General features: G+C 43.2%; 1 protein-coding gene across 6 annotated transcripts in view; it reads left to right on the top strand.

Annotated features, from left to right (window-relative positions):
• TRABD2A (TraB domain containing 2A) overlaps positions 1-23,294 on the top strand; it is a 122,453-nt gene that overhangs the window by 77,891 nt on the left and 21,268 nt on the right. For 3 of the 6 annotated variants that reach the window (XM_071802191.1, XM_065860744.2, XM_071802193.1), the window contains 3 exons: positions 7,188-7,278; positions 11,475-11,726; positions 18,795-19,485. In XM_071802191.1, coding sequence (XP_071658292.1) covers positions 7,188-7,278; positions 11,475-11,726; positions 18,795-18,975 — 524 coding nt within the window. In that variant the 3' untranslated portion in view covers positions 18,976-19,485. Of the gene's footprint in view, positions 1-7,187; positions 7,279-11,474; positions 11,727-18,794; positions 19,486-20,129; positions 21,216-23,294 lie in introns of those variants that run through there. The other 3 variants (XM_071802195.1, XM_071802194.1, XM_071802192.1) reach the window with 2 other exon arrangements.

Raw genomic sequence — 23,294 nt, 5'->3', positions numbered from 1 at the left:
GCCTCCCCGCCATGCAAGACCTCCCAGAAAGAAGAATTGTTATGATCACGCTGATGAACCAATATCCAGATTAGCAATCCAGCTTAGAGCTCCAGATCTTAATTGTCTTCCTCCTAACAACTGAGTCAACTGATACTTGCTAAACTAAAATTCACTCTCAGATCATGTGATCTAACAACATGATGAAGAAGGATTTGGATGTCATTGTAGAAGCATAATTGACCCTGTCTGACCTCAGAATGGGTGTGTCTTAGCCATCTAGACAAGGGAAACAGAGAACATGCTATTGTTACCTTAGAGTCTGCCATAGTCCACCAAATGGCTTCCTCCAACTTCTCTGTGTTTTGAGGCAGTCCTTGAGATGTGGGGCACTGGTCAGTTTTGTGTCCGCCTTAGGTGCCAAGTGCATTGGATCCACTGGCATCTGATGCCTTTTTCCCTTGCCTCTTCCATCATAAAAAAACCAAACCAAACCAAACAAACAACAACAACCCCCCAAAACAAACAAACAAACAAACAAACAAAAAACAAAAAACAAACCAACCCAAACCCAATGAACCAAGCAAAAAAAAAAACCAAAAAACCCAAACAAAAAAAAAAAACACCAAAAAAAACAACCAAACAAAAAACCAAACAGATTTCCAGAAGAAACTGGAATTGTGCTGAGTCTCTGTCCTAAATGGCGTGTTAGGTAGTGCTGTTTCCATGTAGAGCAAGAGAAACAAGATTTATTGTCTCTGGAAAATAAAAGATTGGCAAAAGGGCCTGTCACCAATGTTTGTAAAAATAATCAACAGTGCTAAGCCCAGGATGTCTCTGTCCATCTTGTGTACTTGTTTATACCTGTATAACCTGCCATCAGAGTATGAAAGTTGCCCAGGTAAATGGGATATCAGTTTACCCTTGAAATTCAGCTGGAATTCAGAATCCAGCATGGAAACTTTGAATCTGGCATCAGCACATGGGGGACTGGAGATAAGGCTGTGCACAGGGAATGTGAATTTATCTATGCCTAATTGAAGTATTTTAAGTGTGTATTGAGGAAGTTAATGAAAATACGTAAAAAGATTAATCTCGGCAGATTCTGGAAGAGGACAAAAATGGGGTGGCTGGAGGGGCAGGTGGCTGGATTATAATGATAAAACAGATTAAATGATTTAATGAGTCTTGTGGGACAAAACTCCCTGGGCACTGAGGGATTGCTGATTGCTTACTTGTTTCTTCTGTCTCTGGAATGCAGCATCATTTTAGTCTCTTTGTGTGGGAGGAGGGCTAAGTCCGTGAAGGTGTGCCTGTACCTCTGTAATCTGAGAATGCCAGATACAACCCAGCAGCTTTGAGACTGTTTATTTTAGTAGCCTCTTTGAGCTTACAGAATGCTAATGACAGGGTTTATTAGAACAACCACCCCCAAAGGGGATAGATAATGTTGTGTGGAGGCAGGACTCACTTCCAAAGCCCCAGGGTTCACATGAAGGGCATTCCTCCTGACATCTCTGACATATGAAATGAGGAAAGCTTTGCATTTGGGCATTAGAGGAAGAAATCTCTGTTCCAGCATATTCGTGCAAACATCAAAATCAGCCAGTTCAAACAATTGTGTGTTCTTTCTGTTCAGGTACTGACAGCCTGGTGACCATCAGCTTCTTATTGATCCTGGGATTTACCCATTACCCACTAACTTTTTTGGGCAGCTACAGAAGGAAAACTTTCATCTTGTAATGTATGTTTTAAGCTAGTGGGATTTGAAATCCTTAATACCTTTCTTTTGGAAAGCAAGAAGTGGTGTGGAACAGGAGTGGGCCCAGCAGCATAGGTGGCTGTAAATACTGCAGCTCACACATAGCGCTGGTATTTCCTTCCCTTACCGGTAATATAATGCTGGCTGCTAGCATAGTCACCTACATGAGAGTCTTCCTGCCTAATGAACCTCAGGCTTCAATGGTGGAAAACTCTCAGTGCAGACAGGGCCCCAGTGGCTAAGGCTGCCTGAACAGAAGCTATTTCTTTTAACTCTGTTTGTACAAAATAAGGATATGGGGTTGTAAGTATTGTCCTTATGTTAACTTTGCTATAACTGTGGCCTTTTAATCAGTGGAAAAGCTTTTTCTAACTTCAACTTGTGAAGTTATCAGGAGGTTTTACTTGGTGCAAAGATAAAAATGGGAATCCCCAGGAGCAAAAATACTCATGTCAGACATTTAAGAGACCTAGGTTTTGTCAGAACTTGGTAGATAAGAGTGTCTTACTGTCTTTCACAAGAAAAACACTCTAATTAAAACACTCTAATTTTGGCTTATGCAAATTGTAATTTCGTATGGTTCTTTTCTGTGGTACTATACTAGGCAATTTTTCCCATGTTCTGCAAGGCCTTCGTCATCAACAATTTTGAGAAGGATTTCATAATTCTGTTACAAACAAATGTGGAAAATAAATAATTTTATTCCATATATGTGAGTTAATTAGCAAGGCACATAGCTTTCAAATAAATGGAAAGTTATTTTTTGTTTCCTTCTGAGTTAATGCAGGTCTGAGGCACTGTCATTGAGTCTATCCATGTCTAGTGAAATTATGTAGTTCGGTGTAGAGAATGCCACTGTTCCACAGTCCTGCTACCACATTTTCCCCTTTGGTTTGAGAATGGTGAAATATGATCCACAAATACTTTATTTTAAAAAAGAAAGATTTGAAGGAAATAATGTTTTTTGAAGACAAACACTTGTCCTGGTTTCTGTGAAGTAAAACCTCAAGTTCAATGTTTATGGAGTAATATTTCATTAATATTTCATCTTAACAGTTAATCACAGGAAGAAGTACATTTGGAAGTCAGCAGTCTCAAAACAATTGGAAGGCATAGGAGGGCTGCTTGCAGGGGATTTGGCCTACTTGCAGGCAGAAGCCTTGTAATACAACATCCTTATACTCCTGCACTTGATGTGAATTTGGGGGATCTTTAAATGGACTTATAATACCCCTAGGGCCACCTTCATCCCCTTCAATTTTTGTCCTTTCCTTCTACTGGTAGCATTAATTTTGTGAGAGTACTATGCTCTTGGTCCTTTGGTTTATGTTCTGGTACCTGAGCTTCCCCTGACTAGGAAATACTTTTAGAAATAAGAAGATTTTATTAGATTTAGTATTACATGTTTTCTGTTTGAGAAACTTTTAGCTCAGGTGGCAAATTGTGAATCCCATCTACTTCATCAATGACCCATGTTTTCCATATGTTGTTTGGATCATCTAGTGTAACTCCACAGGACTTCCTCTGATTCTGCAAGAAGTGAAGTGCGATCTCACCTCACCTGGGTGCACAGTGTTCACGCTTGAAAGCATAGAATCATAGAATGATTTGTGTTGGAAGGGACCTTAGAGAAAATCTGTTACCAACACCCCTGCTCATCAAAGGATACTTTCCACTAGACCAGGTTGCTCAAAGCCCCATCCAGCCTGGCCTTGAACACTTCTAGGGATGGAGCATCCACAACTTCTCTGGGCAGCCTATTCCATGGTCTCACCACCCTCATAGTGAAGAATGTCTTCCTTATATCTAATCTAAATCTATCCTCTTTCAGTTTCAAGCCACTACCTCTTGTCCTAGCACTGCATGCCCTTGTAAAATGTCCCATTCCAGCTTTCTTGTAGGCGCCCGTAGGTACTTGAAGGTTGTTATAAAGTCTCTCTGGAGCCTTCTCTAGGCTGAACAACTCCTGATCTCTCAGCCTGTCTTCACAGGAGAGGTGCTCCAGTCCTTTAATCATCTCCTGGTCCCCCTCTGGAGTTGCTCCAACACGTCCATGTCCTTTTTATTTTGAGGGCTTCAGAGCTGAAGGCAGTACTCTAGGTGGGGTAGTGTCTTCCTCTTGAACAGAAAGCATGCATCTAAAGGAAAGTAATCTGTAACTTAGTTGATTGCATCACCCACTTTCCCTCTTTTGCTCTGGATAATATTAGATATTTTGTCTAGCTTTTTCCCCTCCATAATTTTACTAACTGGGTTGAAATGACTCCATGTTCTGCATCCCAACATGTACCTAAAAATATAAATGTGTGTATGCATGAGACAAAGTCATGACATTTGCCCTTGCATTTCTGAGCACCAAGTACAGGTTTCTTCAATGGTGCTCAGCTGGAAATGTTTGTAACTGCTGGTGTTGTCAGCAGTCCCTTGCAGTTTTTGCACAGGACCTTTTGTGAACAAGTAATAGGTAGTAACTTGGTTACATGAAGCTGGGAGCTGAATTTGTGCTGGCTATGGTTTAACTGCCTCCAATACGGCTTGCTAAGCTCTGCCCATAAGACATGGTTAGGGTTATCTTTCTCTGCTCACCAAATGTCATTTTTTGGTATGTGTGACTTTGCCTGTCACTCACAGAGCATGAGCTGTCCCTTGTTGTTGTGCCAAAATGTTAAACTAAGTAGATATTTGGGGATAGGGAAGAGCATCCTTTTCTTTCCACAGGTTTGCTTCTGTTTCACCCATTTCAGGTCTTTTCAGGGAGTAATAGACCATGCAGTGGGATGAAGAGAATTCTTCTGTAAAGGTTCTTGCCTGTGGGGACACTGTGATTGGGGGTACAAGATGAGTACTTTCTATGTCTCCATTCTTAGCCATTGTGTCCTAAGAGCTGTGTTTTCTGGGAACTCATTTTAGCTTTGTCAGGTACGTGATGTCAATAAGAATCACTTTGTCCACTTCGTGGGCTGATGGACGCTAAAGTAATCAGGCCCTCTATGTCATTGGCTGGATCTGCCACACACTGAAGATACCTGTGGGACTGACTTGTTCCATGCATGTCCCTGCTCTCCAGGCCATCAGGAGTTCTCCTTTGCTTGTGTTTGCATCCTTTGAGGGAGCATTGGCAGTTTTGAACCTTTCTCCATGAGTTTATTGGCTCTCAGACTGCAACTGGAGGATACTTTGATTACTAAAGAGAAGAACCCTGCCATGAGAGGCAGATAGAGAGGGATGAGCTATCCTTTGTGCCTTCTAGTTAAGTGATAATTTTTGCTGAAGTTTTTCTTTTTTTTTTTGTTTGTGGGTAGCATAGTCAGCAGCCTCATGTCATACCTTTTTTAGAGGCCAGTAACTCAAACCCAGTCACCTACAGAGGTCCCATTCACCTTCTGGGGCACATTATATGAATTTATCTCTATAATTCTTGAAAGCAATCTAAGAAGAATGATAGCAGATAATCATTGCCATGGGCATTTCCAGGAAGTTTTGAAATAATTTTAAGTCTGTACCACTAAAACATACTTGAAAATATTGGTTTCAGTGACCCATACATAGAGTTTAATGCATCAAAAACCCATCTGAGCACTCCTGGCCCAGTAAGAGATAAACATCCTTCTTTATGCTGTCCCCAGTGGTTAGAACTGTTTGTGCTGTTTTGTGGCTGCACTGCATGCTAAATGCATGTCTGAGTGCGTGGACTAGTCTGCATGTGCACATTTGTCTAACAGCATTGTTGTCTGAGCACATCACCTTTCGTGGTTCCTGCATGCCATCTCCTTTCTGTGCAGATGAAAGGCTTGGGTCTTATTTACTCTCCAATAGAGTGCATGGTTGGTCTGGTGCATACAAGAGCTTCTCAGTCTCTCTTTGAACTTCAACACAGAAGAGTAGAGATTTGTGGCTCCCTTGCCACTGCCAGAGTAAACTGACCTCTCAGAGGCATCTCTTCACCTAGTGGTGTGATGATAATGCAGGGCTATGTACAGAAAGAAAAGAGCAGGCTTTCTGATGGGACAGGGCTTGGGGCTTTTCTTCTGTGGGGCATTCAAGTGTGTTACGCTAAAATAGAAAACAGGTGATAGAGGCCTGCTCCCTGTCATGTGACTTTGGGCAAAATCTCCTTTGCAGCATAGCTGTTTGGTGTTAAACCTTGGAGAGTAAATATTTCCCATGTTTTTTACAGTTGCTTTTGGTCATTAGGTCTCTCACATACCAGCAAGTTCCTTCTGTGACAGTTCCTAGAAAAGAGGCAGAAGTGCTGACTTAGAGAGGCTCCTGCGGGGGTCCTGTACCTCAAGCCCTCACGAGTCTTTCATTTTGCACCTAGCTCAGGTTGAGCCTGTATGCCCTCTGGACCTCAGATCAGATCCACCTCATGGAACATGAGTGGCCCACCTCTTGGATAGCAAACATTGACATCTCCTAATCTTTTTATGTACCTAGCCTAAGCAGCTCCTGATTGATTGTGTCTTGTGAATAATCTAATATCACGTGCCTATTTGTATAATATTTGTATGCATCTGTTTTACACGTAACTATTATTTTGGTCTGCTCTGTTTTGCACAATATTATCACATCTTTCTTCCACATGCAGATGTAACTCATTGCATCTGGTGACAATGACCAAAGGCTCCCTATGAAGGCCTGTACACATGACTGTGATATAAATTATATTCTTACCACTCCATCAAATTAAAAAGAAGATTAAGGCAGCTTCAGGAAATCACTTAAGCAGATTGACTGATTTAAATGGGATTTGTCCATGTGCTACAGTAATTTCCCACATACCAGCCTAAATCACTGCTCTGAGTAAGGGTGACTGAAGATCAATGGGAGGTAGTGCGCTTGATGGTGTGATGTGAGCAGCTTATTCAGTAGCTCACTCTGGAAATGTGTGATGCTGTAAGCTTTTAAACTGGCACGAGGAAAAATATTTTAACAGTATAGATCACCTTATAGATTGTTTATTTTTATGTCTTGTGTCTTTCCTCTTAAAGGACTTGGCTTAGGAAAGTATGCTTTGACCACCTTGGGACTTCTTTTCATTGCTGATGATGGGACACAGCTCATCCAACACTGTCCACATGAGATGGATACCTAGTCTGAACTTGCTATAGACACTGCTCCGTCCCTTCCAACCCAAACTATTCTATGATTCTGTGATCTCTTATTGCCCCAAGAAATCTACAGTGGCCTGATAATGTGACAACCTGCAGGACCAGATCGATTTCAGTCACATCTGCATTCTAGAAAGGGAGAATGTGGTAACTGAAGTGACCTTGGGAAGTTAGTTCATTACACATCCTGTGTTTCTGGTGCATGCTGTTGGGGAGTGATAAAGCACTGCCCACTCTGAGTGCAGAACACCTCGTGATAAGGAAAGACTTTGTTGTTGTTCTCTCTCTTTCCCTGTGCTCATGGAGTTCTGATGTCATTTTTCTCTCAATTGCAGGTCACTTCATGGGTAAAAACACAGTGATTGATGTTTTGAGGAAAGAAGGGTATGAGGTAGAACACACTCCAGCTGGACAAGCCATCAACAAGTAATGCATGCTTTTATCTAGCTGAGCAGCCATTGAGAGGGTGGGTTTGTAAACAATCATGAAGAGGTAGTGGCTTCTGGAACTGTACCTAACAGTAAGCTGAACTCCCTCTCTCCTCCCCAGCAGTTTACTTTTCTCTTCCATGAGCCAGTTTGGAAACAGCATTTTATTTGATCTGGGTTTGTTTTTTTGGTGTTTTGCTTGGGGATTTTTTGAAAAATAAAATAAAAATAATCCCCCCTCCCCCCATAAGTGTTTATTTCTTAAACTAACAGTCATAAACTGCATGCTTGGTTCATCAAATCTAAATGCTGTCTCTGGAAGCCACATAGGATTCAAGCCTCCTCTTTCCTCCCTTCTAAGTGTTTGACTGCCCCGCCTTTTAACACTCTTTCTCTTACACTGCTGTTTCTGATTCTCTGTAATTATTTTCTCTCAGCCTGGGATCTGACTGTCCAGAGTCCAACCAGCCTCTTTGCAAGCTTGTCCTCATTACTGGTTGCTCTCATGTCCCCTGCTCTCTTCTGCATTTTTAAGCCAAGGTACTTGCTGTTCTGATTATCTTGCATATCCTTGGGGATATATCCTTACTGCCTCCTTTATCTCTCAATGGGGTCCTTTATGCACCTCCATGGTTTCAGTAACAACAGAATGCCAAATAATTTCTTCCTCCACACTCTACTGAAAATTACATGTGCTCTTGACTCACCTCTTCCTGGACTTCTTGCTACCAGCTTAGGGTCTGCAATCTTTGTTTCCCCTTCTCCAGACTCTTGCAGAACATGTGCTCTTGTGTCTCTGAACTATCCCCACACTTATTATAGTCACTGCTAAAAGACCACAATGGAAAAAAGGTTTGATCCCAATTATGATACTGTTCCTCTTTATCCTCTGTCATGCATGCTGTCCTTCACTGCTTTCATTCATCTCTGTCCCCCCCCCGCCCTCCCCCCCCAGCATTTCTGATAGAGAGCTCTCAGGCAGGACAATCACCTTTCGTGCAGGGGGTACAGTGCAGAGTCTTGATCTGTGCCAGGGGCTCCCCAGTGTGGTGCAAAATAATACTACTAGATGTTTTTCTTGTACTCTGGTTGCTTCACATTTCTCTTTGCCACCACTTTGCTGCTTTCAGACCATGAGATTCAGACTCAGGCAGGTCATATTTTTGCTGTGATTCTTGACACGGTCCTACATCATTAACTCTACATACACTGAAACAAACTGAGCCAAGACTCATCCCCGTAAGTACATGAATGCAACCCCTAATTGCCAGCAATGGGCAGGTAGTCTGACATGGAAAAGCCCAGTCTGCTGTTTCCTGTGCTCTGGCTAAACAGGAGGTCCCTTCTGAGGTATATTATAGATGTCTGTGTGTAGGAACACAGAAGGACCCAGGGTCATTACGCATGTTTTAACAGGCAAACTGCTGGGTGCTATCAGCAGTTAGACAATTTCAGCTGCAGACAGGGCTTCCTGATGTGGCCTGCCCATCTGCAGGGGGAAGGGGATGAATGCCCATAGTGGAGTGTGGAGGCAAAGCAAGGAAGGCAAAAGTGGTGCTCTACCCATGCAGGAGTATGAAGAACAGTTTATAAATGGTGCCATAAGTTCATTCAGTCTCGACTGTCTTATTTTGGGCTTTAACTGGTTTTCCTCATTTTAGAATGTATATATATAGATATATAAATATTCATCACGTAATCACAGCTGTAATTGAGATGCTTCCTGACTCCTGCCTTAGCTGCTGTGCTGGGAGAGGGAACTGACCTTGAGGATGACAGATGTGCTTTTTTATCTGTGTGCCTTTTCTTGTAGTTACTTAGTCTGTCCCTGGAAGAATTATCTGCATGAAGTGTTGCAAAGGGGTGTGTGTGTATGAGTGTCTGTTGTCAATAGTGTTCTGACACTGCAGATATCAGAATAAATGGCTGGCCATGCAGGATGGAGGTCGTTCTGGCTGTGCTCGTAGCAATGCTGAGTTCCAGAGTGGTATGGTCATTAGTTTGGTAGAGGAGGCTGCAGGCAGCAAGGCTCTTTAATCTTCAGGGAAGGGCTGGTGCCCACTCTGTGACTTGCATAATTAAGGAGCAGACAAAGTAAAGAGAAACTGGGGTAAAGGGAACCATAAGAAGAGATCAAATCAGGTCACTGGAGACAACTTGGGAGGTTACTCTATAAGGCGGATTTAGAGTGAGCTGAAGATGCTGTGGAGGAGAGCCATGACACTTCAGAGGTAGTAAGGGATTTTGAAAGAGATTGATAGCCTAAGACCCATTCTGTGCCAGTCTCTGTCACATAAAGTTCACCACATTATCAGTTTGTGATTTTTCTTACAGGAAATAAGACCAAATTACCTTCATTTCCCATCTACTCTCTCCCTCATGTTCCAGTCCACAACTTCATTCTCCTTCTCCAGGATGCAGCTTCTTTATTCTCCATCAAAGAGATATGCTCATGGTGATGGGCTGGCTTGAAAACTGCAGCCATGCTAAAACACATCTCCTTCTGGACCTCTTTCTTTTGATGCCATTGCAAGGCAGAAAGGAAACAAACTGTGGTTCTGGGAAGGTTTCACTGATTGAAGCCAGCTTTCTGTACAGTGGTCTGTTGTCATCTGTTACTTTTCTGAATTTCAGCCCAAGCCAGTCTCTGATATTGTTGTGTTACAGAAGACTGCTGCATCTCTTCTCTTTATGAAATAGCCATAAAGATCAGTCAGATATCTCTGTTGTGCTCTGTGTATCCACAGAGTGGACTGAGTTTGTGAGTTTGCCAAGATGCTCACGAACAAGTAAAAAAGGGGAATTGCTTTGTTTTAAACAATTGGAAAGCTGTGCGCCAGCAAAGCCATGAGTGGATAGGAGGCCGCAGACTGCCTGCCTTGGAGTATAGATGAGGAGGTGTTGCTTGCTCTAAATGTAATGAAACAGAGCTTGAGTAATCAGGGTGGAGCTGATTGATTGTTTCTTCAATGCATCACCTTTGCATGAAGCTAGGTCAGCGTAGCACTAGAGTTTTTTCTGAGGGCTCAACAGAGAGATCCTTTGGGCTTCCAGAATTTGCCTTGTGAGTGAGTTTGTGCATGTACATTGTCTTACTGCAGTCTCACTTGCTGGAGCTGTTTTGAAATTCCAGATAATGCGACTAGCCTACTACAGGATCTGTGCAGATCAGCTGAAGGCCTGACTCTTACTCCGTCATTACTTGCTATAAGTGTGTGCAAAGCTCACTTCTGCATTGTGGGAGAGCTGCAACTTCTCAGCCTTCTCCCCTCCATACTTGTCTGATATAACCCTTCATAACTACCATTTTCTCTTCCTTAGTGTGCTGCTCTGACTGGCAGGACAGCATTGTCTCCTTTTGCAGATTATGCTTATGCAGTATAATGCTTACACTAGAAGTCCATGCCACAGTAGGAATTTGAGCTCTGGTTTCTTATGTGTCAGACATGTCCCATGACCTGATGTTTTTTAAAGGCTGTGCATTTGCTGGTCTGTGCATCTGGTTTCATGAAAGAGAAAATAAGATGCTGGTGAACTTGGCATTGCTACAGCTAGTCTTCTTCCAGTTTCTGCAGATGGGAAGGCCCGAAGTATTGCTTAATGGTATATTAAGCTATTCCCTTAAAGATGTTAATTTGAGAGATGTATTTCTGAAGCCATGACCACAGTCTGTGGATTAGTTTATTACTTACCTTCTCCACCAGTGAGAACTGTTGATCTAGGACTGGCTCCTTCAGCTAGAGTACCTTAGTCATCCTGTCCCTGTCCCATCCCCTGCCCCTCATGTTGGCTTTGGGCAGGAATTGCTGAAGGGAATAATCTGATCTGTGTTCTGGAGTGCATCAGGGTGGAGGAGTGTGGTGTGACTTCCTCTGAGGGTATTTCCTTTTTTGTCTCTTTCTAGATACACAAGGTTTTTCATACCCTGAATTATTCCACGCTGAGCCAAACTGTGTTCTTTCCTCAGTTCCAAATTACCTCTTTTCTGAAGCTTTTTTTTTATTAAAGAGAACTATTTTGATCAGAATATTGTCTTAAGAAAGAGGGAGTAGGAACACCAGGCAGAGAAATAAGCATCCCGCCAATATGTCAGGGAGAAACACCTGTTTTATATGTGCCTTAATGGGATCTGTACAAGGATTTTGCCTCAAAGCCTTTTCAAATATTATCTGTGTTCCCTCCTTCTTCCAACAGAAACCATACCCAAACCTTATTAGCCTTTTCATCGTCATCACCAGCACATGGCCCCTATGTCACATCTTGGGAGCTCCCACTGGCATCGCACCCTGAAGAGACAGAGGAGGAGGAAGGGCTCCCACCTCACCTGCTGCTCCCTGACAACACTGACATGCTGGAGAAGGTAGACAGGAAGTACAAAAAAAAGAAGCATCAGAAGAAGCAAAGACCACGACAGTTCAACGAACTCTGGGTTCGCCTCAAAGAAAGGTAGCCAATGGCTGGGGAGGGAGGAGGGTTTGTTTTGCAAACTGGACTTTAACTTAGACTGATTAATCCAGTACACCAGGCTTCTGCAAGGGCTAGGCACATGCTGAGTGCATGATCTGACCTTCTCCCTCACCATGAGTCTTGCTGAAACATTTACTCAAGGCTGCTTGTGCTTTCAGTGCCAAAATAGCTTCTTCTGCTTGTTGGGTTTGTGGAAAATTAAGTATAATACAAGTGGAAGTGTTATCTAGACATTTTGCATTTAGGCTTGAGGGATTGTGAGCACATGGTAGTCCTTTTTATCACAAAAAGCTGGATCCAGTAGTAAATGGTACAGATTAAAGCCTTGCAGCTTTATCCAAGAGCTGCTGCATTTGTGGAAACTGCCATATCTGGCACATGTGCTCCTCACATTTGGACAATATTTATGCAGTGTTTCTAGTCTCTGTATTCTTCAGGTCTTAAAAAGTATGTGAGCCTCATGGCATTACTGGACATGTGGAAAGATGGGTGACAACCTTATGGATGATGGAGATCTGGAAAAGTGGGTGACAACCTAATGGATGATAGAGTTCATATAAAAAATGGAGTGTGTTATGGGGCAAAGGCTCACATATACTCCCTAGTTTTCATCCAGAAAAGATTATTCACCTACAAGAACTGCAGCAGCCTGCAAAAAAAGGACCAGCTTCTCCCTCACTAGCTGTACTTAGGCTTGTGGCTGAACGTGTACTATGTATCCCTCTTGTCAGATAACAGATACAGAGCTGAGTCTGCTCTCTTGTGCATTTTCTGTCTCTCTTTGTATCTCTGCCGTACGCAGGTTGAAAGCATTTTATTTTTGTGGTACTGTAAATAACCAGACAGGTCTGGATGATGGAGAAAAGCCTTCAGTTCTTGAAATGAAACCTCTATATTATTATTTCTTCCTGCTCCCCAAGGTACTGAGTATATCAGGGTTCTCCTATGCTCTACTGTCACATCTGTTGGTCCAGCTTTATCACTACTTCAAGTAATACATTGCTCAGGCTGGCTGCGAGCAGGTGCAGCAGCTATTGTTCTGTTCTAATGATTCAGCCATTGTTAAATCTTAAAGATCAGACTCCTTTTCCTCTTTTCTAGAGTAGTTTTGCACCCTCTCTCTGCTCCACCTTCCAACCCTAAGTGTGAGTAGTTTGGAAAGAAAGGGAGACAAATGCACATGGAGATTTGGGTGTCCACTGACAGACCTACGCAAAGTCCAGGATTCACCAGTGCAACAAATCCTTGCATTGATCATATTTGATTTTGCCTTTTATTGCATCATTTACTTTCTATTAATGTAGTTGCTACCACCTGTTTGTTGGATGGGTTTTTGGAGCTTCTGTTGACATTCTATGTAGTTGAAGCACTAAAGAATGGTTTGGAGTCTTTATGATCGCAAGCTTCACCCTGCCTGCTCTCTGACATGTTCAGTTTTACACACACAGTTGTTCCCATAAAGATTAGGGAAGTCTCTGGGTGCTCCTGATGTGAGATATACAAGAAATTACAGCATCACTTCCTTCAGAAGAAGAGGGAAGATGGGAGCATGTGCTACTGTGACTAAATTGGAGGTACATTAGGGCTACATACTGGATTGAAGGGAACTACTTAGCAAACTACTGCATAAGTATGGGAGCAGTAAATGCCTTCTTCCCTTTTCTTCTTTTGTAAATATTTTCTTTCTTCCCCTATTAATTAAGTTATGCTAGAAATTTACCCAGGTGCTAGGTGACAAATTGTTTTTAGGGGCGAGTCCTTAGTAGCAGAGAGCTGGAAAATCTGCAGATGGAGCTGTTGCATGACAGCACTGGTAAAGAAAAAGCATGCTTAATGCTGCCTGGAAGATTGTTGCACCCTCCACTGCAGAGGTAAAGCAGCGAATGTCAGAGAGGCAGCTGCCATTCATGCACAGCCCCCACCTGTGTTTTGGGTTGTCTTTGTAAAACAGGGGGAAGCACCACCTTCTCTGCCCCAATACCCACATGGACAAGCACACTGTGCTGCTGCGGGCTGCCTGGACAGGCATGGGCTGATCTGACAGCCCCACCTTGTGGCACAGACAAGATGGGTGCCCAGGGATATCCAGCCTTCCTGGGCTTAAGCTCACAGGTGTGCAGGGCATGTCTCAGTCATTTGTGGTTTAACCCCAGTCAGCGCCTAAGAGCACCCAGCCACTCACTCCCCCTGCCCCTTGGTGGGATGGGGGCAAGAATCAGTAGACTGAGGAAACCCATAGAGTGAGATAAAGAAAGCTTAGAACCATAGAATGTCCTGAGTTGGAAGGGATCCACAAGGATCATCAAGTCCAACTCCTGTCTCCGCATAGGAAAACCCCAAAATTCACACCATGTGTCTGAGGATGTTGTATAGTCTCCTCTTGAATGTTGACAGGCTTGGGCCATGACTGACTCCTTGGGGAGACTGTTCCAGTGCTCCACCACCCTCTGGGTGAAGAACCTTTTCCTTATGTCCAATCTAAACCTTCCCTGGCACATCTTTCTGACATTTCCTCGGGTTCTGTCATTGGTCACCAGAGAGGAGAGATCAGCACCAGCCCCTACTCCTCCCCTTGTGAGGAAGCTGTAGACCACAATGAGGTCTCCCCTCAGTCTCCTCTTCTCCAGGCTGAACAAACCAAATGACTTTGGCTGCTCCTCATCTGGCTTCCCCTCTGTCGAGGGTTAAGATTGTGGGGTGACAATCAAACCCTGGCAGATGTATTGTTAACCTCTTCTCCCCCTCACTTCCCCTTTTTGCCACCCCCCTCCCCCCTTCCCACTAAGGACAGGCGATCGGGAGGGAAAGAAGGACAGAGAGAAGAGAGTTGGAAAAATTAATTATGTTTTACTAATGCTACTAATAAGAATAGAGAAAATCATACAAAATATACAAAACCAATCTTGAAAGTCTCAGCAACTGCAGAGCCAGCACCCAAAGTCCTGGATTAGACTCTGTAGCCAACCGGAGCTGGATTCAGTCTCTCACTAGGCCTCAGTTCGCAGGAACGACCAGCAAGGTCCTCTCCTAATGTCGGCCATGAGGAAAAAGGGATGAGATCCTCGTGATCTCCCACTTTTATATGAAGTATTCACGTGAATAGAATGTTATACACAGTTGGTCAGTTTCTTGGTCACCGGTTTCTCGTTGCCCCTCTCACAAGATGTCCATCCATGCTTATCAATAAGTTTACATTCCATTGCTAGGTTTACCAAAACATGTATCTGGTTCTCCAGGAAAATGCAGCTAATATGAAGGCTTTAGCTGACAGACAAATTCACTAAAAGAGAAATGTGTTTTTTTAACAAAACCAGGACACCCTCCAAACCCTTCACCAACTTTGTAGCCCTCTTATGGACACTCTCCAGTAGCTTAATATCCTTTTTATCCTGTAGTGCCCAGAACTGCACACAGTGCTCCTGGTGAGGCTGCACCGGTGCAGAGCAGAGTGAGACAATCACCTCCCTCATCTGGCTGGCAATGCTGTGCTTGTTGCACCCCAGGACACGGGTGGCCCTCTTGTCTACCAGGGCACACTGTTGGCTCATGCTCAACTTGCCATCAACCAGAAGTCCCAGATCCCTCTCTGCAGAGCTGCATTCCAGCATCTTGTCCCCCGGTCTGTATGTACAGCCAGGGTTGCTGTGTCCCAGATGCAAAACCTGGCACTTGCCCTTGTTGACCTTTGCATGGTTGATGACTGCCCAGTTCTCCAATTCATCCAGATGCCTCTGCAGCGCCTCTTTGCCCTTGAAAGTGTCAACAGCTCCTCCCAATTTTACATCATCAGCAAACTTACTCAATATTCTCTCAAGTCCTGTGTCCAAGTAATTTATGAAGACATTGAAGAGTATTGGCACTACAATGAATCCCTGCGGAACCCTGCTAGTTTAATAAGTAAAGCAAAAGCTGTGCATGCAAGCAAAGTTAAATAAGGAATTCATTCACTACTTGCCACCAGCCACCTCCAGAAAATCAGGGCTCCCTCATACATGAAAGTTACTTGGGAAGACAATTGCCCTAACTCCAAACGTCCTACCCATCCTTCTTTTTCCCCCAGCTTTATATGCTGAGCCTGATGTTATATAGTATGGAATATCCTTTTGACCTTTGGGGTCAGCTGTCCCTGTTGTGCCCCATCCCAACCTCTCTCTGTGTCACAAGCCTATTTGCTGGTGGACTGGTGTGAGAAGCAGGAAAGGCGTTGACGCTGTGAAAGGCTCAGCAATAATTAAAACATCCCTGTATTATTAACAGTTTTCAGCACAAATCCAGAACATACACATATACTAGCAGCTATGATGAAAAATTAAATCTATTCAAGCCCAAACTGGCACATTCTCCACCTCTTATTCCATGTACCATTCACATCATACTCAGGTCTCACACTGTCCAATACATTGTCATTAGCCACCACCACCCTTCCCATCGTTTGATAGAATACAGAGATATTATTCCCTTGGTTTATGGACCACTCCTGTGAAATGAATCATAGAATCATTTTAGTTGGAAGCGATCCTCAGGATCGTAAAGTCCAACCATAACCTAAGCTAACTCTAGCACTAAACCATGTCCCTAAGAACCTCGTCTAAATGCCTTTTAAACACCTACAGGGATGGTGACTCTACCACTTCCCTGGGCAGCCTGTTCCATTGCCTGACAGCCCTTTCCATGGAGAACTTTTTTCCTCATATCAAATCTAAACCTCCCATGGCACAACTTGAGGACGTTTTCTCCTGTCCTATCACTTGCTACTTGGAAGAAGAGACCAACACCTACCCATTCCAGATAGTTGTAGCGGGTGCTAAGGTCTCCCCTGAGCTTGCTTTTCTCCAGGCTAAACAGCCTCAGTTCCTTCCACCAGCTTCATCACCCTTCTCTGAACTCACTCCAGTATCTCAATGTCTTTCTTGTAGTGAGGTGCCCAAATCTGAGCACAGGATTCGAGGTGCAGTCTCACCAGTGCCAAGTCCTGCTGGCCACACTTTTCTGATACAAGCCAGGATCCTGTTGGCCTTTTTGGCCACCTGGGCACACTGCTGGCTCATGTTCAGCTGGTTGTCAACCAACAACCCAAGATCCCTTTCTGCCAAGCAGCTTTCCACCACTATTCCCTGAGCCTGTAGCACAGCTGGGGTTGTTATGACCCAAGTGGAGGACCTGGCACTTGGCCTTGTTAAACCTCATACAGTTGGCCTCAGCCCATCGATCCAGCCAGTCCAGATCCCTCTGTATGGCCTTCCTACCACTAAGCAGATCAACACTCCCACCCAGTTTGGTGTAATCTGCAAAATTAATAAGGGTACACTTGGTCGCCTCATCCAGATAATTGATAAAGAGTTTAAACAGAACTGGCCGCAATAGTGAGCCCTGGGAACACCACTCATGAGTGGTCGCCAGCTGGATTTGGCTTTGTTCAACACAACTCTTTGGCCTTGGCCCTCCAGCCAGTTCTTTATCCATTGCAGAGCACACCCTCCAGGCCATGAGCTGCAAGCTTCTCCAGGAGAATGCTGTTGGATATGGTGTCAAAGGCGGTACTGAACTCTAAGTACACAGCATCCACAACCTTTCCTTCATGTACTGGTTGGGTCACCTTGTCATAGAATGAGATCGGGTTGGTCAAACAGAACCTGCCTTTCATAAACCCATGTTGACTTGGCCTCATCATATGGTTCTCTTGTAAGAGCTTGTAAATGTCTGTAAAATGCCCATAAGTGTCCACAAAAGGCACAGCTAAAGTGATTTAATATAGTCTTGTCGTGAACTTCACAGACTTGCTCTGGTTTGTGCTCCTGTATGCATCAGCTGTCAGCTGTATTTCTTTGATGTGCTGGCACCTGGTTTCTCTCCATTTACTGTTCAAACCTCCTGTGGAGTCCTTTGGATACAGAAAGTTAAGTGCTTTAAGGAAGGATACTAATTCCCTTCACTATTCAAGAGTGTTAATGCAGCTGGCCAAAATAAGGCAAGAATGGTGCACAGCAGCTGGGGAGTGGGTGTAGGAGAAATGACTCTGGTTTTGTATTTGGCAGGTAGACTTTCTTTTAATTTTGTCCAGATTTGTCTTCTGGTTCCACACAGCACTGTGAAGTCCTGGGGGTGTAAGTCAGCCTTACAGCTGTGGGGTCAAGCATGGCTTTCAATCTACTGCCAAAGAGAACAACATATGTATAGTATTTTACCATCCTGATTCTTGACTTGCTATGATGTGGAAGCTCCCCCAATTCAGGGCAGTTGGTATTAGCAGTCTGGAGTACACAAATTTCTCTCCTCTATCACATGTTGCCATAATGGAAGTTCAGCATCAGGCAGGCTCTAATTCAGTTCTGTTTCATCACCACATTGGAGTCCTTGTTACCACTGGGAGATTCTGTGGGATATGGAGATCTTTTTGCAGTGGCTCTAGGATGCATTTCTGGAAGTGGCTTTTCCTCTCCTTAAAGCATGTCATGTAAAGTAATTCCTATGTAATTCCTGACCTGTGGAAGGGAACATGCAATATAGGAACAAGTTTGGTCCATGCTAAGATACACATACAGAAGCAAGACTGGAGAAGATGGATTGAGCTGAAATCAAGTGCCTCACTCCTGCTGTGCTCAGCAAGTCTCACTGCAGTGGCACTTCTCTCCAACAAAGCTTGTTTTGTTCTTGCGTATTTTCTGCTTAGCTGAAAGGTGCTAGAAACGTGGTTGTCTTACCCACCTGACTACATGTGAGCAATGGGCAGGCTGGCTACATGGACCTGAGTATAGAGCAGGTGTTTTAGTGTTCCTGTTCCCCTTCAAGACTGCTTCGCAGTTTAGCTGAGCATCACTCTTGTCCATGTGGGCTGGTGTGCAAGGTGCCCACACCTGTGAGGAAGGGACAAGGCAGCACTCTCCTGTGAGGAGATCCAGGCCTTTGGTGAGCATGGAACCAGTATGAGCAACCATTGCCGGGAGTCCAGAAGACTGACAATGGGGCAGAGGCTGACTACCTCCTGCTCTGTGGGCATCAGGCAGTTCTGGGCTGCATCTGGACTGACATTCTCCTTTTGCCTTGCAGTGCTACTGACCCTCCTCCCCGGATTCGCATAATTAATGGCTACATCACGGTTGAACCCCAGCCCTGGGGCCCCAGATGGTCAAGTCACACTCACACACATACCGGCAGTGCTCACCAGCTTTCCTGTTCCCTCTTCCTTCCACTACTGACTTTGACTTTGCATATGATAAGGCTGCATTGAAACACAGAGGGAGCCAAGTTGCAGGCTTTGAAAAGCAAAAATGAAACTTACGTGAAAAAAACAAAAATAGAAGACACCTACTATTTTGTGCATTCTTAAACTGCCTCCTTTTCCTGAATCTGCATCACTGACACTATTGACTGGGTTGCCCAATACGGGAGAAGATATTTTAATCAAAGTGTTACTTATTCTTCACTTGCAGAAGAATGATTTCATGTAAACCCGTAATACTTTGGGGAGATTATAAGTCACTATGACATAGCTGTTGTTTAGCTGTATGAGGCCAACTAAATTACTTTTTTTTTCACCTTCAGTGCCTTTTAAGAAGATTTACACACCACTAGCTTGTTTATTAGAACAGAATATTTTGGTCATATGAGGACAACTGAGAAAGAGAGGTCGGTACTGATAATGTTTCTAGTTTTTGCCTGTTCAGGCTCCAGATTACATATAAGGTTAATGACAACACCTGCTACAGTGGAATAAAACAGTAAAGACTTATGAACAGAATGTGTCTGCTGCCTGTTTGATTCTGTTGTAAGGATACACCTGAATGTTCAATGGCCTCAGGTTGCACCAGGGAAGATTCAGATTGGACATTAGGAAACACTTCTTTATGGGAAGGGTTGTGAAGCACTGGAATAGGCTGCCCAGGGAAGTCGTGAAGTCACCATCCCTGGAGGTGTTCAAAAGAGGTACAGAGGTATAGATGAAGTTCTTAGGAATATGGTTTAAGTGCTAGATTATGGTAGGTTATGGTTGGACTTGATGATCTTATGGGTCTCTTCCAACCAAAATGATTCTATGATTTTAAGTCTCATAAGCACAAGCTAGTGTACATTTAAGAAAAAAAAAAATGCCCAGAGACCTTCACAATCATACTGCTGGATGCTTTCGAAATTCCCAAGAAGTGATTTGAGAAGTGCATATGCAGGTTTCCTCTCTATTTCTAAATCACTAATATATTGTTATTTTATGGCTAGATTCACTTTTGGGGAGGAATGGCTTTCTATTCTGCACAGGTACACTTCAGTCTAGGAAATTCTTGAAAGTTTCCTTACTTAAGTCCTTTGCTGTGTGCTTAAAATGAATATGCTTTTGACTGTTGGATGTAGGAAGCTTGCAACTCATGCTGGTTTTCTTTGCTTGTACAGGGCATCTTCTTGTGATCACACAGACTCATTTTGTGAGAAATACATACTTCCCTCCTTCTAGAAGGATTTTATTGCCTGGGAAGGTCTCATAAGATTCATCCATGGGAAAGCTTGGAGCCAATGTGCTGAGCCTGATACCTTGGAAACACAGTAGTCACTTGACCCAGTGAGGCAACAAAACCTCAGGTTTCTGATGCATTCACATGTGCTTTGCTACTTTTTTCATTGCTTATAAAAAGCACCAATTTTTCTCATCCTTCCAGTGCACACTGGAGGAGGAGCAAATGGTTCTGTATTTCCTAACAGGCTTTTCGTCTCTTGATCTCAAGTTTCAGTCCTGCTTCAGAAGCACTGAACCTGAACAAAGCCTCAATTTGCTGAGGAAAACAAGGAATGAGAGACTAAATATTGCAGTTTGGAGCAGCACTGTGGAGAATGAAATATACCTGAGCTGGGGTGGAAGACGGCACCATCTCATTGTGTATTCCTTCCTATAGAGAATACTACAGGACCTCAGGGTCCTGGATGCATTCTGGCTTTACATGGCAGCCAGGCTGGTGATGTGCTCTCCCTTTCAGTGCCTGGATTTTGTAAAGGATATTATGGATTAGTTACTAGTTGCCATTTACCTTTTGTAATCGATTTGGGAACTTTTCCGTCTTTTAAAACGATGTAATAACTTGACAGACACTTGAAGATGTTGCCATGAAGAGCTGCAAATCAATATATACAGACAATGTATCAATCTTTCCAAGTGTACTGTAGCTCTCAGGAAAAACTTAAATACATTTACACTTCAATCTGTAATGACCTGTATGTACAGTGACCATTTTTCTGTGCCATGTTACACTTTGTCATTCCACAAATTTTCTGGTAACAAGGTTATTACCTTCCAAAAGGCCAAGTGACCACTGGATATCAAAAGGATCTGCCTTACTTTGTCATCTGAAAAAGTAAGCAGCAAGTAGTTTCAGTCCAGTGTAAGCATTTGTAAAGTTGAGTTTTAGGACATTTCTAAGAGACAATCCAGCCCTGGCAATCTCAACTGTGTAAGGTAGTAATTGACAAATTGAATTTTATATTTGCACCAGCTTTCATAAAATAAAAAAATGATTGAAATTAATTTTATGCTGTTGTTTTGAGATAGTTTTCATCAGCTTGATGATCCTAAGATGTACGCATCAAGTTCAAATACTCTTATACAACAACTCTATGTTTCATGTAAGGAAACATGCTTTGCATGTGACTATGTGTTTTAACATTAGCTTTTATCTTTTTATCATGTCACTCGAGATTACTTTCAAAAATAGAGGTTTTCAAGCAAAAATATTAGTGGTCCTTGAAAAAGTTTTCTAAAGGTCACTTAGCATCCCACATCATAAGCTGCAGAAGTAGTTGGATATTGCAGCGATGAGAACGATTCATACAGACGCAGACAGAGATGCATAGGCACAGAGTTCTTGTTAGCAATAAGCAATAGCAGAGCCAGGCAGAGCTGAGCTCTCTTTCATTAACAGTTCTCAATGTATAGGTTTACAGACACAGGGCTGGACCAAGAGGTTAGACAGTTTTTTCAAAAAATGTTATTCTAAACAGAGAGTTGTGATTGTTTTCAGTCATGTTCCCATGCATATCTTGTGGGTGGCATTCCGACCCACTCATTCACATGCCCAGGCCCAACATTCACAAGCCATACATAATGGGGCCGGTTTTCCAACCCAAGATATCATTCTCACTGGCCTGGGATATCACTTCTTATAAAAAACATACTTCTGTATAATCTGTCCAAGGCCCTTTGGCTGGAACTGCACGTCCTGCTGTTTCCACAGATATAGATTTTTTATCTATTGATTGTCTCCATAACAAAAGCAACAAATCAAAATGAACATTTCAGCTGCTTTCCGTAAGCAGAGCCTGATATCTCTAATCTAACATCCTGGACCAGTTCTGCTGTTCAGTTAGGTATTTCTCTCAGGCAAACCGCTCCTGAGTTTCATTCTGTACCTGGGCAAGGCCAGTTTTCTAAGTAGAAGCAGCAAAACAGGTAAGAGAAAGAAGTGGAGATCATGGGAGTTTTCTCCTGGAGGGTCAGAAAAAGAACTATTTAGAGCACTCCTGTGAAGGAAAACAAGATCTCTCTGAAATATGAATTGAACTGTCAGTAGAGGCTTTTACTTTAAGCCACAGTTACCCCTAAGAGCTGCAACTAGAACTAAAGAAACCACAAGAAGTGCAAAAGCTGAGTGAAACACAAAGGAGGTCACTGTAGTCAGGACCTCCAAGAGCTTTTAGGTGCTTTCTCAAACGTAACTCCAAACTGTGTAATATATCCATTGGTGTGATTATCTGATCTTACAGCTACAGAGGTAACATTCATTACAGTGAAGTCACTACCTGAAGGGAACCATCACTACTGAATGATGAGCAATAATGGAAAAGCTCAAGCACCTTATGCTAAAAGAAATAGTTGCATAATCCTTTGGTCTGTAGAACTGCCACCTTCACCATCACCTTTTAGATGGAAATTCTTTTTGTTGAGTAATAGCGCCATGATCATCTTTCTCTCCAGCAGTGATGGCGGGAAGGATCTATCACCCATATATGGGAAATGTTAATTTTGGTACACTAACAATGGGAGAACAGGAAGCTGGAAGTGAACCAGAGAAGATCACAGAAGCATTTTGGTTGGAAGAGACCCTCAAGATCTTCAAGTCCAATAATTAACTTGACTCTGGCAATAAACCATGTCCTTAAGTACCTCATCTATGTATCTTTTAAACACCTCCAGGGATGGTGACTCTACCACTTCCCTGGGCAACCTGTTCCCGTGCTTGATAACCCTTCTGTAAAGAAATTTTTCCTCATACAAATCTACACCTCCCCTGGATCAACTTGAGGTCATTTCCTTTCCTATCACTTTTCCTATCACTTGCTACTTGGAAGAAGAGACCAACGCCCACCCATTTCAGGTAGTTGGTGATAACTTCTCCCTTGAACTTGCTTTTCTGCAGGTTAAACAGCACCAGTTCCTTCAGGTGCTCCTCATAAGGCTCTTTCTCTAGATCCTTCACCAGCTTTATCACCTTTCTCTGAACTCACTCCAGTATCTCAATGTCTTTCTTGTAGTGAGGTGCCCCAAACTGAGCACAGGATTCGAGGTGCAGC

The sequence above is a fragment of the Patagioenas fasciata genome, chromosome Z, assembly GCF_037038585.1.
Source record: "Patagioenas fasciata isolate bPatFas1 chromosome Z, bPatFas1.hap1, whole genome shotgun sequence".
NCBI classification, from domain to species: Eukaryota; Metazoa; Chordata; class Aves; order Columbiformes; family Columbidae; genus Patagioenas; species Patagioenas fasciata.
The sequence above is the reverse complement of the archived record's forward strand: the minus strand, read 5'-3'. Positions and strand labels throughout refer to the sequence as shown.